Raw genomic sequence first — 18,209 nt, forward strand, 5'->3', positions numbered from 1 at the left:
TCAAGTGAACAATACGAGCTTAATGGACGATTCGTTCTCTGTTCTCGCAACTCGATAATTTATCTACGATCGCGGTCACGCATCGCGCGCGCATACGCTTCGTACTGCTGTGCGCCACGCCAGAGAAAGAACGACGGACGGGATCCGTTCGAGCTCGTAAAGATTTTTTTGGAGAGATCGCAATGGCTAGGACGGCTCCTTTCGCGTAACGATCGAGTTAGACTCTCCTCGGGATACAATTTGCTGGAATCGCGCGCGATCAGGGCGAACGGGATATCGGACCGTTGCGACGGTAATTCGTAGCTTGCTGAATCCGAGAATCTGCGCTCGAATTCACAAAGTGAACGAGATAGTGCCGATATGCATTGTAATATAGGGGACCGTGGTTCTTCCTGCTCTCGGCCACCGTATCTCACAAAGACGCCGCGAACATCGCCGATATTATACCCTTTTTCCGTGTAATAATCGAGTTACACTCCTTCCTGCTTCGCGGGGAGCCGAAGCACGTTAATAACCGAATACGGGCAGAGATAAGCATGATGCGAGTTTTACGAGCGTATGCTCTCCATAATTACGACGATTACGATTTATCGATCGAACGATATCGGTTAATGTAGCTCGGTTGCGATACGCGTACGTACGCGCCGTGAAGATGTCTAAATTGAATTTCCGTTAAGATAAAGGGAGAGAGAGAGAAAGGTGTGCACGATCTCTCCTGAAGTATAGAACATTTTAGAGCCCCTTGAACCATACGAGATACGGGTTAGCAACGTAGATCGTTAAAGATTTCAAAGGAGAAGCCAAACTGCCGGATGCCACAGATTTTATGGGTCCGAATCGCGTCGCATAAAATTGCCGGCATTGATTAACGGAGCCGCGCGCGAGGAAGAGAAAAGCCCATGTCGGAGGAACGGAGGCAAGAAAACGTAGATTACGAGAAAAACTATTATAATCCTCGTGCGTACGATAACAAGCAGAAGAAGGCACAAAAGCTCGTCAAGTGGAAGAACGGGAAGAACGTGAGCGTGAAGACGAAGAAAGAAAACGACCAAAGTAGTCGAGAGAGAGCAGACGAAAGAGCAGAGGAGAAGAAGAGAATGAGATTCTTCCTTGGAGCGGACGTCGGTTGGTCAAATGGACGTGTGATTAGCGGCGTTGATGGGCGGCTGAAGGAGGTGTCCGTCACTCCCACGAACGCGATTAAGTGAATCAATTATGCCAATAGAGGAGCGACCAGTCTGGTCAGGGGGCGATTGGTGAACAATGCAGATCGAATTATATCCCTGTGGAAGATGTACGGGTCGCACGAGCTAGCGCGTGCATGCATGCGAAGTATGGTATACACTAGATGCCCACCACTTGCTCCAACGAGAGGGAATGAGAGCAACGGAAAGAGACGAAGGAAAGGAGAAAGGATCGAGGGGAAAAGAGAGACTGTGAGGGGGAAAGGAAGGAAAGAGTGTGACAAGGAAAGAGCGGGAGGGGAGGGGGAGGGGGAAATATGCGGGTCGGTGAACCACGGCAAGGATGCATGCCGACCGGGTGGATGCTGCTCCTTGGATTTTTGTCCACGAAACGAGAAGCCGGGAGAGGAACACGGCCAGCTCGCATCCCGCTCTCGAAGATCGATAACAGAGAAATAAGGATCTGTTTAACGAACCAGAACGATTTGATACGAATAAGCCGTGGCTCATAAATAAAACGAACAATGTACGGGACTGCGGCTTTTGTTCTTGTTTCCTAGTCGCTACTCCTGGAGACACGGCCAGAAAAACGGTAGGTTAGATGAACTGGATGGACGTTGCGGTTGGAAGCGCACTCGGTCGACTGGCTTGCATGACAGACCTTTCGATTCTAGCTTAGATAATTAAACGGGCCATGATTCGTTTACAAATGTGAACGCCTCTCGCGAATCTTACGTCACAGGTGTCAATTAAGTCCGAGGTAGGTTACTACGCGTAAATCAAACCGTACGGAAACTCATCTTCCGCCTGGGAACAAGATATATTCGAAAGAGTGCGAGGAAGACTGTACGTACGACGATGCCGCGACCGCGACGGAGCGAAAACGAGGAACGAACGTCCCACAAAATCTACGCGAACCAATCAACTCGCGTTCGATTTAATTAATGTTACAACGGCCACCATGTTATTATAGCCATATACAGCCTGTTGATAAATAGTCAGCGAATACTGGGAACGATGTTTCTACGGAAGCCGAAATCAACACTCAAATATATTCGCAAGTTTCTACGAATTTTAACAAACGACATATTCAAGCGCCTGACAAATTGCGGCGTGTGCTTGTGATCGATTAATTTTCTAAGTTGAACGTGCGCGATTTCTCGCTTTTCTCCCTTAAACTCGAATAACTGATGATCCCTCCGCTGCTGAACTATACAGAATCCTTTCAATCTATCGTCGAATCATTTTCAAACCTATACCTGTTAAGCGGCAATGATCGATAAGACTATAAAATTCCAATAAATCGGTATCTTACGATCGTTTCGGTACATACGAAGTAGCACCCGGTAACGATGGGACAGACATGAATAGTAATCCATTAATTCTAACAGGGATCTTGTTCATGAGGTCTGTATGCGTATGATCGCGTGCGCGGGACGGTATCTCGGCTAGGACGTAAGAAACGACCGTGTAAATCATTCTCAATCGATAGCGTCACAATCACGGTAAGGTCGTTCGTGTTCCGCGATTCCAAGCTCAGCTCACAGCTCGTTTCTCGTGCAACCTCCTCTCGAACGTATACCTTCGGTCGATCTTCTCGACGTAGCCGGCCCTCTTTATCACCGTGAAACGATCTCGTCTTCCTCTTAGGATTGTCTCGTAACACATCCGCGCTGCATTGCATTAACCAGCTTCTATTTCTGTTATGGAGCACACGAGTCGACATAATTAAACCGCGGCCCGTCGTTTGCGTCGATTGTTCCGAAATCGAGATCGGAAATGGTGAAATTATTAGGACGTTAGACGTTGCATCAGGAACGAGGATATTGTCAGAACTATCACGGTAAAGGTTTGCGAAGTATCGCGACAACCGGTATCATTGTTCCACACTTTATCTTTGATCGACCGTGTTTCCGTGTCGAAAAAATCTGACGTTAACGACGGTCTGTATCGTCGCAACTTCCGTATTGCAGTGAAACAATCTTGTTTTCTGCCTAGCAACGCCATTGTTCCGATAACGTTGTAAAGAAGCAGTTCAAACACGATTCGCGGGAAAAGACGAAGTCGCGTTGTCGCAATCGGATGATTTATCGTTTGTTTTAGCGGCTGTTCGAAGATACCGATAAAGACGAATCAAGCTCCGCTTCACGGTATAATTCCTCGATAAATCGGACAGGTATTTCGCATTAAAATTATGAAATAATTTCATCCGCCAGTTTAGTTTTAGATACTCGGAATTACAGACATGTACAGTATCACGCCAAATATTTCAAGCAGAGAAACGGCTAATTATGAGTTAGCTGACAGCTGCTAATCAAAACAGGTTTCGCGTGTGGTTGGTGGCTCGACGCATCACGGCTACGTCTGTTACGGGGAAGACGGTGGCTACGATTCTCGTGGCTAGATTTTTGCCGAAACAATGCTCATAAATGCTAATCAGGGAGTACCGGTTTAGGCGATATAGCTTCTGCTATAACTGTATTTACGAAGCACATGTATTTCGAAAGAGACCGCAAACGATTAATTAAAACGTAGGATATTTTCAAACGCTAGGGTAGAGTTGTATTTTGCGGTCTGGAATTGAATCTTGAACCGTGTTGCTCAGATCCTCGTTTATTACCTTCGCCGTTAGAAATCGTAGGACGTTTACAATTTAAACTATCGGCAAACCATGTTGGAAATAGTAATAGTAATAAAGTAGCCCGTACCAATCACAATAAAGTAAAGCGTTCCATTCATCGATCGTCTGGAGTGACGTAAAAAGTGACAAAGCAAAAAATCAAACGATACGGTATTATTAAAATACGTTAATGCGGGGCATCCCGATGAAGAGAACGCAGGAAGCGCGTGGCCCTAGCAACCGGCAAAAACGGTAGTATGTGTGTCGCTGTTCATGAAGGAACACGACAAACGAGTTGCGTTCCATAAATCGTCGTGTTCGGTTTAAGTGGCGAGTGGTAAGTGGAGTACTGGGGCGAAAAACTACCTCCCAGATCGGCTCGATCTCCCACGAGCGTGCACGTGAACGCGTGTGCACTCGCGACCGTTCGCTCACGCCGATCCGTTACATCGGAGGAACCTTCGATCCATCGTACATGTTGCTGTGTATATACGGTCCAACCTACTCCGCGAACATGTCCACTTTTTTTTCACGGTCGCCCGCGCGCTTTTTCGTCGCGCTCCGCTCTTCTCGCACCGCGTGAAAATTCCAAAGCGTACGCATACTTCTCTGTTCGATACGGAACGGAAAATTGCGATGGTGCCTGCCTCGATTCGATCAGCGATCGGCTGAAATTTCAATCGTCTGTTGCGTCGCGTGCTGCGATTTCCTACCTTTCTCTTCCGCGCATTGCGTGCTGGATCGAACGTCATTTTCGTGTTCGGTTTTATCTTTTCAGAAATTGCACCTCGATGCTCATGTCGTCGAGTACCATTACAGACTACCGGTATGATGTCCTCGAGACTTGTACGCGTTATCGGCCGTCACAATAAAATAAAAACGATGATATAAATGGATACTCGTCGGATTCCAATACCCTCGTCTGATATGTGTTGCTAGCTAGACTCGAGTTCGTATTAACACCTCGGTTACCGTGGAATCGCTGCTCGCTGCCACGAATCCTTTAAATGTTAGTCGATGCTCTGAACCGTGAATGAATAACATTTGAGTGGACCGTCGCCGCACCGTGACTAAACCGCTAATGCGAATGATACTTTTGCATAGTCATAAATGAACATATACACGTGGAGCACGATGATTATTCGTCAAATTCCAACTATCAAGAAATAGTAAGGAACAAGATCATGCCGCGAGCCAATTGTACTTTTTCGACTCTGTCTTCATCAGCCGGAGATACACACTTATATACACGAGTCTACGTTTTTCACGTAGATTTGGATAACGGGAATAGGAAGACGCGCGATTCGTGCATAACGTTATCCTGCTGAGAATAAAGAATTCCAGGCCGGTTCTTTTACGGGTTCGTCAAAGTTGTCGCTATAAAATCTCCACGGAATGGGAATTCCGTGGCGTACGTGGCGAATGCATTACCGACAATTCGTACGATCGATTTCGCGCCACGGGGAACATGAGTTACGACGTCTAAAAGCGTGCATCATTTTAGCTGAATATCCGCGTGGAGGTAGTAAAAGCCTTTGAAATCCCATAAGGATGTTTCATCTGGTGGTCGCAAGCATAAACCTTCGTATGTAATTTGAGATTTCCTTGGGCCTGGTGGTTGGCAGAGTTTTCATTGAATAGCGGGTGCCAGAGGGGAACGGGACCGCGTGAGAAGTGTACGGTAAGCGTACATGCGCGTTCGCGTTTAAGGATATTGCATATTAAAGGTAATTAGAGTAAAACGAGGTAAGAAGGACGGAATATTGAATGATTATGAAGAAACGCATCACTGCATCTCAGAGAAAGGGTAATTATCGACGAAGGTAGACTTTCCTCTCAGCTACGACGCACGAGCCAATCATTCAACTTTTTGGAGTTTGAAAAATCTTCCCTTCCGGATATTATGAATTAACTACGTGGGTATCGACAGAATGATCAATGATATTGTAGTATATTCAGGGAGCACGGTTTTAGATAAGAAAATTTCACTTTTACGCGCCGTCTTAGGCCTAATAGCTCTACCGCGGATAGGATCGATAAAAATCTGAGAAATATGGTCACTGCTATATTCGCCTTTTTTTGGAGGATAGATAAATTTTCGAACACTAAGGCCATTATCTGCTGACAGTTTCAATATCGATTTACTAATCTTGTATCTTGCATCTGTTTGTAATCTAACCGATAGGATGTAAACACGTCTAGGAGAATCAGCCTATCAGCCAGAAGTTTCATTGCGGTATAAACGTTTTACGTTTAACGAGGACGACCTCGACCCTTAATTAGCAGTATACTATTGATAGCTCGGAGAGGTTGAATCAGTGTTCGTTGAACGAGCTAACAACTGTTTTACCGCGTAAGATGCACATCGAAAGCGACCCCGATTCTACTTACTCTTGAATCATAGCTAAATCGAAAATCGTGCTACAAATCTAAACTGCTATTCATTTTCTCTTTTACTAGAAGAGTAGAATGTGATTTAACGCAATCGGTTGAATATGGCTTAACTGGGACCTAAATTGGTTGAATGGGAAAAATTAATCGACCGACAGGAATAATCGTCACGGATGTTGATGCTCCATTGATACTTACAAGTGAAGCGAAAGCTTTTAACCTACCATGCGGCCATTAATTTACACCGATCCCCGTGTGGTTCATCCACAGGAAGGAGCCATGAAAGTGACCTCGACCTTACCTCCATACCTACTTAAGTCTAGGCCAGGGTTTCACAACCCTCGATCGTGAAAATGACTACGGACGATCTCGGCGCTATTATTGGCGGAACAACCGAGTGAACGCGATCGATAATCGCCCGGAATCAGGATCGTCTCTGGTCGTTTTCCATTCCTCTCTCGTGGCTTTCTCATTTGCGTGATTTCTTGCCGCGTAAATGAGGAAACACGTCATAGCTCCGCTGCTTTTTTGCTAATAAATCCGGAGAAATCATTAGATACGTGGAAACCAGAAAAGTAGAGCGTGAAACCGACAGCTATAGATAGACATGTTCCAATAGTATTGAAAATAAATAGATAAGCTTTAACTAGTTCTTTTTTCTCCTTGCCTTCTCGTTATAGTTAATATGCGGTTATAGTATTGCCAAATGAAACGCGTTAATACGATCCCTGTAACAGATTCCTTGGAGGACATTGGCAGCCTGAAAAACTATCCTGTCTCGCTGCAGCCGTATCGAAATATTAAATCCTGCGTTTTACGGCTAGATGATGAAAATATGTGGAAGAATAAAGGAGAAGTCGGTATGAGGAAGTTAAACGAGGATCTTATTTCTGCGCCTGTCCAATTGCAACTACCATAATCTTCTTTACTATGACGGTATCCTCGTATTTCTCGTTCGTCCAATCGTATTTTTCGTTCGATCCTTCTTCGTTGTATCTTCCTCGACTACAAATCGATTGTTGACGTCGGTGAACAAGCTCGACCGTTCGCCATCGCGCGGAAAGACACTAATAAAAGGTACGATAGCTCAAGGAATCTTCACGTTTTAACGCGGACATTCGTTCGAAGTCAGCTGACATCGAAAGAACGTGACGGGCATTTCGTCGCCGCATGGGCGTAAATACCGCACATTCAGCGAGTACTTTCCCGCAAGTATACACGAAATCTTTTATGCGCATATCATTACCGGTTACCATTGCTTCGGCTTACAACTTGATACAGCTCTCGTCCACGTTGTTCAGATCAGTTGTAAACTAGCAGAAGATCGTGAAGGAACGCTATGCTAATTCTTAACGCCAACCCCAATCTACCCTCTCTTTCTCTCTCTCTCTCTCTCTTTCTTCTAATGTGAGCCATAATGATCAGACCAGTTTCCTTAATCGAACCAAGAATTTCGATGTTAAAGTCGAGAAAAGCGTTTGACGCTAGACAACAAGCCAATTCCGTCTCGGAATGTTGCAACATGAACAGCCAACTAGACCGTCGAGGATGAAGAATTGGGAATGGACGACACACGAGTTTGAAATTCACGAGTACACGTTCACTGGGTCTTCAGGTCAGCGAAGTAAGTCAAGCATCGGCGGATGAATCGAGCTACGGTAACGGTGTCGTTCCCGAAAGGACAACTGACTGGTTTGGTTTATCGATCGAACAGAGCGCAATACCGCGGAATCAAGGATCAGATTGTGCTCCAGAGACGTTCGAGGTTGACTCGCAAGCTCTATCCAACTTTGATCGATCGACGTACGATCCTTAACGACCTTCTACATCACCGCGAGAATCTAATCACGGAAGAACAAGCTAGACTCGAGAGCAAGAGCAAAACCATCCGAGGTTTCATTTGCCGAACCGACGATTAAAACGATGACTTCCCATTTTTCACCGAACAGCTCGAACCGACAGTAAAATCTGTTCGGCAGATAGTGATCTATCGTAACGATTTCATAAAGATGATTAACGATGCAATAATGCGAAACAGCGGGCAGTTGCGGAATGGCATCGTCCACTCGCGCATCGTTTGCCGTTTTCCGCGATCAATTAACGTTCAAACTGTCAAATCCAAATGAAATCTCAAACTCTGTGACGATAGTAGGCAGGCGGTAATTGTCGGTATAAACGATCGCGTTTAATCACGAACGACTAAGTACTATTGTCGTGAAATCGTGAAATCACGTATGCGTTCTTTGCCATAATGCTAATTTATGTCCAAAGTAGAACGATATTTATGCTTTCGTTTTATCCAATGATCTACTGCACCTCTTTCTTTCATTATTTTTATCTTGGCACGCTATACGCCTGGCACAAACCAACACCTTTCTCTTATTCAATTAATTTACCTGTAACGCGATTAGTAAAAAGTAGAGAACGGATGAAAGCTCTGAATAAATATCGCGGCAGTCATGATGACGATGAAAGATGAGCACGATACACAAAAGTCGAATGAAAAGAATAGCGTGGCCTGCTGGTACCAATCTAATTCAAACGCTAGATGTACTAGATTCCCCGATACGTTCCATTAAACGCGGCACGGGGCCTCATTGTACGAACGAAATAGCGCGTACGTGCTCAATGTAGGTGAAAAAGAAAAACATATGCTCTTGAAAGAGATACGTGGAAGTAGTTGCGCAGTTTAATCTAATTTCTAGTGAAAGGTGCGATCCGCCGCCGCGAAAGTGTTTTAATACACGTTTCACTGTGGCATCGGGGAGAACATCCTGAATGAAAACCGAAAGAAGGAGATTCCTTACTGGCCCTCAACCAGCACTAAGACGAAAAATTGACGCTAGACAAACGAAAACGTGATTACGATTCGTTCGCGGGTTTAATGAATAATTTACATTTCTTAGGAACTGCACAGTGTGTAAATACCGTCCACATACGACGAGGAAACTGTTTCGATAGTATCTCCGCTGCGTGCTTTCAACCGATGGTACATAACCTGCGCCCGGACGACTTTCCACTTAGCATAAAATCGTACTTACGCATCTCTCCAGCACCGTTTACTTAGCAGTCTGTTCGACTTTTGAACCACAGTTACAACTATAAGCTATTACGCGACAAGAATTTTTCGTGAATTTAAGTTCCGACCCTTGTATCACGATAATTCGTTCAGAGATATTTTAAGCTCGACGATTTTACGGTGTGTTCTACCGGAATTATTTACAATGTGGAAGAAAGAAGAGAGAAATTGGTCGAAATTGGAGGTGTAGCATAAGATCTCTGTCTAACGACGTGAAATGCAGCCATTGCCCAGTTTTGGTGTCACAGAACCAGGCCGTACAAATATTTTCTAAGCATTTTCGAATAACGGTAAGAGGCTGGCCGATCTTCAAAGAAAGAAATTACGGTTCAAGTCGAAGGACGCGTAACATAAAAACTTGGTGTTTCGTACGGAGCGTAGGCGTGGTCATCACCGACCGTGAGACGATCCATTTCTCTACAGAGTTTGTATACTTTTTCTTTGAGCTCGTTTCTTATCTTTTTTTTTCTTTTAATTACAAACGATTTCAATGCGTGCAAAGGTAATTGAGTTTCCTTTGGATACCGCTGAACAGGATGTTTAAATCGGTAATCGTTCATTATACATATAATTACAGAACAACGTTAATTAGCACGCGCGCAATGTTTTCCGCTTTTCTGACAGTCACGTTCAAACCTAGCATGGTAATTGATCGCAATTATTCAACACTATTCGTGCGATGAATTAATTATCAACGATTTAAACGATCGAATTAGATCAAGCCGAATATGCAACCGTTACTATTTGACGAATAATGTTTCTCATACCCGGCTCATCTTTGCTTATTCATGATCATCAGGTGGTTGTTAATCCTCGTATTAATAAATATGAAATTGACTGGAGAAGCGGCATGCCCTTTTTCCCTTCGGGTAAACGCGAAACCCTTCCAAGCGTGAAAACACGTTTCATAGTCGATGGAACGATGGACCAACAGAATACAAGCCAGTGAACATCACTTTTTTTTACTATCCTTTTCTTTCTGTGCCCAAGTAATTTCATTTGCGAAAACTATATAGGAATGAAAATTTAATCTGTAGCTCGACAGTTTCCCGAGGGACGGATAACGAGGAACCGGGTCACGAGGATTTGAAAACGTTGCAAAGTCAATGAACCAAAACCGTAACGCTTTTAAGGGATCATCTTTTATTAAAACGTCTCGCGGCTATTCAGACGCTTTCAAACCATTTTCAATGCAAACCAATCAGCTAAACGTTTTACGATTTTTAATAATAAAACGTTTACTACAACTTCAAAGCATGCATTCTTCCTTGGATATCGAGTCGAACAAATTTGCTCGTACGTCTCCTTCCTGGACCACTCACCGAGGAATTTATATTGTTTACTGCGATATTCGATCACAGGGGGAAAGATTCCTTAGACACGGTCTGACATCGAGAGAAATATCCCTTCTCGTTGAACGTAAAAGAAATGACGAGAGGAAACGAGATTTCGAGGAGGAAAAACATATCCGAAACGAAATTTCAAGAGACAAAGAAAAAACTTGAAATACACGAAATCTTCTCTTGAGGACCGCAGATTATTATCGTATTTCTTATGCCTTAATGGCAGGGTAAAAATCTCAAAAAAGAGCATTTCTGTGGCGATGCCTTCTGTTTCGTAAAAAAGGGCATAAATCCTGTTATTCTTTTGACATCTGTTATTACACTTCGACTCATTTTCCCTTACGTATGTTTGCTCACGCAACAGGCTCCATTTACCTGCTACAGACCATCATATAGTATCATACTACATATAGACATGTTAAAGCCATGAAATTACAACCGTGATTAAATTTTGGAAGGGAAGTTCTACGGGACATTGGAAAAGAAATGATAAAAGTTTAAATGCTCGAATCAATTGCTCCACTTGTAATTTCTTTTAACACGCAATCTCGTTAAAAACATAATGATATTTATTAGAATACCATGCTGAAAGAGTTAACGAGCTAGTGAAACTACATAACGTTGGCGCTGCTAGATTCTTCACACTACCTATTTCTTATTGTTATTATTACAAGCGACAAATGTAAATGGTATTCTCGTTAATCGGATGCAGTCTCGTAATTTGTACAAGTTAAGCCGCAAGGAGGGCTATAAAAGACAACTTCTTTCCTTATGCTTCGTTCCGTAGAATTTTCAGAGTCGCTGATACGAGCGAGTTTTTTAGGCGATTAGCATACTTAATTAGACGAGTCCGCCCGGCTAACGTCGTTTTACGAGTTATATGTGCCTGGTCGAACACTCGACCTGGTCTCTACAGAACCCTTTACGTATTCGCAGCAGACTAACCGTAAGGTACGTAATAAAATTAGCCTACTCCTAATGGCAATGAATATGCATTCTCGTACTTAAAAGAGAACATAATAGAGATTAAAGATAAAGCGAGACTATTCGATGAAGGTTTTTCGCGTAAAAATGTATGATATTCCCATCCAGAAGATCTCGTGGGAATATTATTTTGGCAGAGATAACCGGTTCCTGCTTTCTTTTAGTAAATTAATTAAAAATCACTCGATAGACTAAAATCACTAAATAGACGTGGATGACTTAGTCGTCGATAAAGCAAGATATAAAATGCTACAATTAATTACACTAGTTTAGTAACGCTGGTACACGCTCGAACAACCGTAGAGTGTATACATAAAATCAGTGAGAAAGGAAGAGGAAGGAACTCGGCACTGTGAGTTGACTCGTGCACGAGGCTGCGAGCGTGCTGGAGATTAAAACGAAAAACCAATGGTTCTTTTTTTCCTCCGGTTGAAAGAGCATCGCACTTGGCCATAGAGAGATACTGGCTCCCTCCTGCCAAGAATTCAATGGGTGTTCTGACCAAAGCTATTTGCCGAGAAAAAGAGAAAAAGAGATAGGCTTTAAATGTCGATATAGGAACATGAGTACCGCTCTTTAAAAAGAAACACATTGACACCGCGATGCTGTTTGCAAGCTTGAATTTTGCTGTTCCTGCTTAACTGACCCAATTTAATAGGATCAATTCCCATTCAAATGCAACACGTTCAACCAATTACAATTCTGTCGACTATATATGATATACCTATCTACCTGTCGGGATAGGTATGAGTTAAAAATCGAACGCAGAGGAAATACATTGGAGAACGAAAACGGAAATTAAGAATTCAAATTCACGTGTAACCGTATCTCGTGATATTAATAATTCTTTAGACGAATTATTTTAACGTAATATCGATCACAATTATGCATCCAATAGGAATCGCCGGGCATGCTTTTACTCTCCATCGGACGGCTGACTGCTTTGCACGGAATAATGAATGGACCCGTCTGTTCGTGTATCGTGTGGAGTTCATTAATTTCTCAATTAGTCAACCGTGAAACCGTTAAAACAACTCGCAGTAGACGGGAACGAATTATCGATCAATTTCTCGGCTAGAATACCGTAATCACTGAAACAGCTTTATGGTGAAAAAAAATGAGAGGGAACATAACGACAAACATGGACGAAGAGAGAAAGAAGGAAAGCAGAGGACAAAGAGAGGAATGTCTGAACGTAAAGACAAGTTGACCTGTTGCGACTTTCACCAGAGTGGAACACGATCGGTCGATTCTAGTGCAGAGGTTAAAAGCGATACCGACCTTGGAGGCAACACAGCAAGATGATCCCAACGAGGAGGGAGATGTGACGATGCATCCTTCGTACTGTTGACGATCCGTTCGGACGTTTGCCACGGTCGTGTATCAACGACGTCGTTATAAGTCAATTTTAGTAGGCGGACGGCTGCGAACGATTATCTTATTGTGCGTAGACGACGTTCGTGCTCTCGCTACCAGTTAAGAAGGATAAGGCCGAAGGCGCGGAAAGATGGTAGAGAAGGTGATGGTGGTGGCGCCGTGAGGAAGGAGAGGAGGAAGTGCCCTCTTCGACCTCTATCGTCCTTCGAGGTCCACGAACGACTGAAGCGCACGAAGCGACGTCGGTCCGGCTATAGCCTCCCCTTCCTACTTTCACGTGGCGTGCTCCCGTTTCCAGTGGAGGCGCGGACTGGAGAGCCTCTCCATGGGCCATTTACCATTACCATCATCGTCAGCGACGGCCAGTCAAACGGAGGAGGGGTAACTGGACGAGGTGGAACGACGGGAAGAAGCCTGAAAATCCGCCAACAGATCGGAGATCGGAGAACCGCCGTTTCTAGGCCAACTCTTCCTCCTCCACTATCAGATATCTTAGTCTTCTTCTTCTACTTCTTCTTCTTCATCTGCAAGGAAGGGCCTTCTACCTTTCTGACGTCGGATGCGCTCGTTCACCCTTATTCGCCACAGACCATCAGCATCAAAGCACGGTTTTATATTCAGTCACGGATACGAATCTGGAACAAGGAGAGTAGTTATAGAGATATTATACCGCAAGATAGTAGGAAAACAAATTCTTTTTTCAAAATCAACCTATCGAAATTAAAAGACTGAATCAGAGGAAATGGCTGGAAATTTAGCGTGGCACCTGACTGAGAAAGTTAGATAATTAAAAGTATAGAATGTTCTCGGCTTGCCGATAAAGACGCCATTCTGGCAATGCAGTTGTTCATTTACATTTTAGCGGGTGCACTTTCTAATCGAACGATTATGGGGAATTTTCCTGTTACCGACAGCGACATTAATCTCCTTTCCTACTTACATTCTAACCACTAATTTCACGTACAGGTGCACAAGAATTGCACTCACCACGATGAGAGAAACATTTTATGCTCGCGTTCTCTATCGTGTTCCGCGCCTATAGTGATTAATTAAGTGAGATTTCGCGGGTAACACGCGATACATGTATAAAAACATAAATAAACTACTCAAAGTTAAGAAGCGAAATTGGTTAGTGGACTTTCTCATGGGCGTTTGCCGAACTTGAACGCAATTCACAAATACTGTGCGCTTACATCTTATTGGGAAGCATTATTTATCTGCATTTCACAGCGGTGAAACAATCGAAACATAATACTACCGTAACATAACTTCTACCTACATCGCATGTAATAGCGTCCAGTAAGACAATTTTATTCGTTTCGATTTATATACTTTCTTAGATTCGACGAAAACTCTCGGTGTTCCAGTTTCGAACATCTAATGTTCGAAGGAGAACTAAAAAGCAAATACACTGGTTGTTACACACGAAAGTGTGGCAGTGGCCCAAGGGAAGAGAGGCGAAATGCATAGCGGGGCCGTTCGCTCTCCAGTGGTGCAAGTGCAGCTGCAGCTGAACCTCTCCATCGATGCTAGCTGCCCGAAGGCCGGGAGGGATCGTTCATCAACATCAACTGTCAGAGTATCTGTCAGACTGTAAAATGTACGCATGTACATATAGTATATCGGTCTCTTCTCTCTCGTGTGGACTTCACCATTAACCCACTTGCACGTTTAACGCGGTAGCCTCGCCTAACACAATCGTACCTGTATTCAGGTTCCCAGACATAAACGAGTAAAGTATGCAACTAGCCGAAAAATGTCTAAGCAAAATTTATTTGTATCTTCTTGTATCGATAAAGCGTTCCTTCGCAACGATCTTTAGTTTCGATTACGGGAATCATGTATTCTCACTCTAGTCCGTCGATCAACCGGGCCAGTGGACTGTCTACGTGTAACGACTCGCATGTTTTTGCATGTGTTTCACAACGGCCTAAAACGACAAAACACGATCGAGCAACGACCTTCTTGCCTCGTCGTCGTGATATCATTACAGAACTTTGCGCCTACTTTGTTCACTTGCACGAGCAATATCATTGCTATAGTTCTGCGACCTTAGCCTGCGGTGAATATTCTAAGATCATGGAGAAAGTACGACAAGAATAAGCCCGAGGTCGATTTAAAGATTTTTTTCTTTCAAGGAGTGTCCATGTACACATGAATAATTGTATGTACATATCCATGTACACGAATAAACAGCAAGTTACCTTCGCGTTGCTTAATAGAAAATGAAAAATAATAGGTTGATAAGCAGCTCTACGTATACGATCCATCGGAATGACGTATACACTTCGACAGATTAAGTTATTAATGTGTGTGTAGGCTGCTCCCATTGTTCTGTAATTGCATAAACGATTCGTGTTTCGATTTAATGCCTACATTTCCTCGCGTATTTCCTTTCGACACGGTTCGATAAGCTGCGGAAGATCAAAGAGTTCTACAGCCGAGGACTTAATACCAATCCGACAACAGGATAATTTGACGCCAGGAACAAGTTAGGTCAGCCGCACGAAGGTGATCCACTTTATTCCAATCATGTGCTCCAGCTCCTGTGATATTGGTTTGGACACAGCATCGTAAATTATTGTAACATTATCTCGGCCGACCTGTACACCGTTATAACGATTAATTAATATCCTCCCTACGCCGTGATTAGCATTCATTATCCTCATCGTATCACGTCAAAACGTTAAGACGTTAAATGATAATTAAACACGTTTATAATGTGCAGTGATTCCGCTGATCATAAGCTTGAGTGTTGTACAATATATCTAACCTTGTAAATTGCCAAGGAATATTCACATATACCTACAACGTGTATGGATATAAATGCGTTGAAAAGCATTTAAAGTATACTTTTTGTCCGCTTCTGGATTGCCCGCTTTATTTTTACTCCTAGAAAGTATTTAGGTCAAATTTTATAGTCTTTAGAGTACTCGTATACACACGTAACTAGTACAAAACAAGCGTCATAACATTGTTATATCCTTGGTCTTCGCATCGTTAAACCATGATATATTAGGATTCAATCGATTATAGTGAAACTATAAATTTTGGTTTGTCATAAAAGCTTCAGCGATTTTGAATACTTCACTTCGAAAACATCTAAGTCAAAATTTAATATCTTATTTAAAATAAATATCTTTATGTTCATTATATTGCTGCATGCGTCTCGAATTTGGAAACGTACAATTTAAAAATCGTATAAATGTTTATTTAGGTCGTTCTACGCAAATGCTATGTAAACCTAACCATATGCAATGACAGTAATTGCGCGCAAACATCAGGAGCAAATATACTTCATACGTGTTCTATTTGAAAGGAAAAATGTTCACGTGGTCAAGAATGTACAAGCATTGAGGAAAGCATGAACAAAATGAAAGGATTTGTGGGTCGGGCCAAAGAGACTGAAACAGTCGTGTGTTGCTAGTGAACCGAGGAATCGGGGATTTCCATGTATTAAATAAACATTTCGCCGCTGTCAAAGCAAAGTATGGCGCTGTAGTATGGTGTCCCATGTCCATGACCATACAGGGCAACTCATAAAGTATGCAATTGGACAAGGTAAGACGACACGCTTGCACCGTGACTGCGTCGTTGCTCGGCCATTCGCTAAATTATTATCGGGACCTCTCACCTTTCTATCTAATAATCTACCTAGTAGCAGACAAGAGCATTAGTGTTGTAAGTGATCATTATCATCCGCATTACTCATATATTGATTTCTTTATAGATAAAAAAAAGTCCCGACTGATTATCGTATTCGCCTTTATAGGACAAATGCTTTTCCTAACGTTTCTCTCAGAACCTGTTGAGATTCCATTTGGTCGGAGTGACTCAGTGGATAAGCGGAAATAATGTAATTAACACCTTCCATGCGAAACCAAACTGTCAACTCGAAGACAACAAAATTCTAGTGCATATGTAAGCATCTCATACTTCATGTTCAAGAAATGTTACGTACGGAACAAACAAACATAAAAATGAAGACATCTCCGACTTTATGTAGCTCTGAAAATGTATTAACGTGGTTCGCAAACCACGTCGTAAAATTGGATGTTGATAAATATACCTATGATCAACTAGTTCGCTGATATCTAAAATGTATATGTAATGGCACTCGTAATCGGATATACTGATTAAATGGGTACACGCGTGCAATCTTATAGTTATCGTGACTGAAATGAGTACTTTATGAGAGCTTGACGCGCATAGAAGCATTAAAAACGTATATCGTTACATAAAACTGAATTACATAATTACTTCTTCGTACAATGTAACGATCTTTCTCCTTCGTAACGATATTTCTTTAATTATCTGTCACATTTTGATAAATTGCTTAATAACTTACCAATACATTTTACGTTATTTCTAATAATAATTTTCGTCTAATTTGAATCCCCGCCCATTAGGTAGGTAACCTCTGTTTTCTGTTTGCCGCCACCATTAATTAATTTTCAACAAGGCGTAGAATATAATACTCCACTAGAAGCGATTATTAAATCATTACTATTAATCACGCAGAACGCTTAACAATATATAGCTCCTATGGAAATACTTGTCAAACAAGTTTATAGTATGTTAATCACATCTATAACATCGAATTCCGTATTTTATCTAAATAATATACAAATAACCATGTTTAATATTACCGCATGCTAAATTATTGATTAAGAATGTGAAATACAACGCATTTTATATATTTTTCAAATACGTCAAACACGTTTCTCCCTCTGTTTGATGTAATCCGTATTTGCTTAATAGCAAAATATTACTTTGAAATCATTTTCAGTTCTAATCGTCCGATAGATGTACATATGTAAATAAATATATATGTCATATCACGTACCAAATACATATGTAAGTGTGTATGTCAACTTTTGCGTCGCAAAGATCACAGTATTACTATTCATAATCTCCAACAATGGGTAAGTTAGATACCTATACCATTGACTAAGTACAGAATGCACATGACCATTGACCACAGACGAGATATAGTATAGACGTGATATGCAATATTTTTTCATGTCCCACGTTTAGAGAATCATCGTCCCCTTTACCATTTTTGTATCACACACAGCATTATCGATTCAGTATTGTACTGTTCTTAATCTATGATATATATACTCGTCTATGATGTCACGTCTGACCTGCATTAATCAATGTGAGAATACAACGAAATTTCTGTTTTTCTTTTTGTTTGAACAATCAGTATTTCAGAACTTGTGTATTGA

At 42.3% G+C, this 18,209-nt stretch overlaps 1 protein-coding gene and 1 long non-coding RNA gene across 3 annotated transcripts in view; one reads left to right on the forward strand and one right to left on the reverse strand.

The window, feature by feature from the left end:
• The window catches only part of LOC122567023 (agrin), a 30,491-nt gene that overhangs the window by 4,795 nt on the left and 7,487 nt on the right, over nt 1–18,209 (reverse strand). The window contains exons 1-2 of one of the 2 annotated variants that reach the window (XM_043725086.1): nt 17,327–17,481; nt 12,883–13,613 (exon numbers count right to left, since the gene is read on the reverse strand). In XM_043725086.1, coding sequence (XP_043581021.1) covers nt 12,883–12,937 — 55 coding nt within the window. In that variant the 5' untranslated portion in view covers nt 12,938–13,613; nt 17,327–17,481. Of the gene's footprint in view, nt 1–12,882; nt 13,614–17,326; nt 17,482–18,209 lie in introns of those variants that run through there. The other variant, XM_043725087.1, reaches the window with a different exon arrangement.
• On the forward strand, nt 15,376–17,308 carry LOC122567044. The gene is made up of 3 exons (XR_006316679.1): nt 15,376–15,489; nt 16,196–16,659; nt 16,751–17,308. It is a non-coding gene; the product is annotated as an uncharacterized LOC122567044 (long non-coding RNA).

This window comes from Bombus pyrosoma, linkage group LG4, assembly GCF_014825855.1.
Source record: "Bombus pyrosoma isolate SC7728 linkage group LG4, ASM1482585v1, whole genome shotgun sequence".
In the NCBI taxonomy this organism is placed as follows: Eukaryota; Metazoa; Arthropoda; class Insecta; order Hymenoptera; family Apidae; genus Bombus; species Bombus pyrosoma.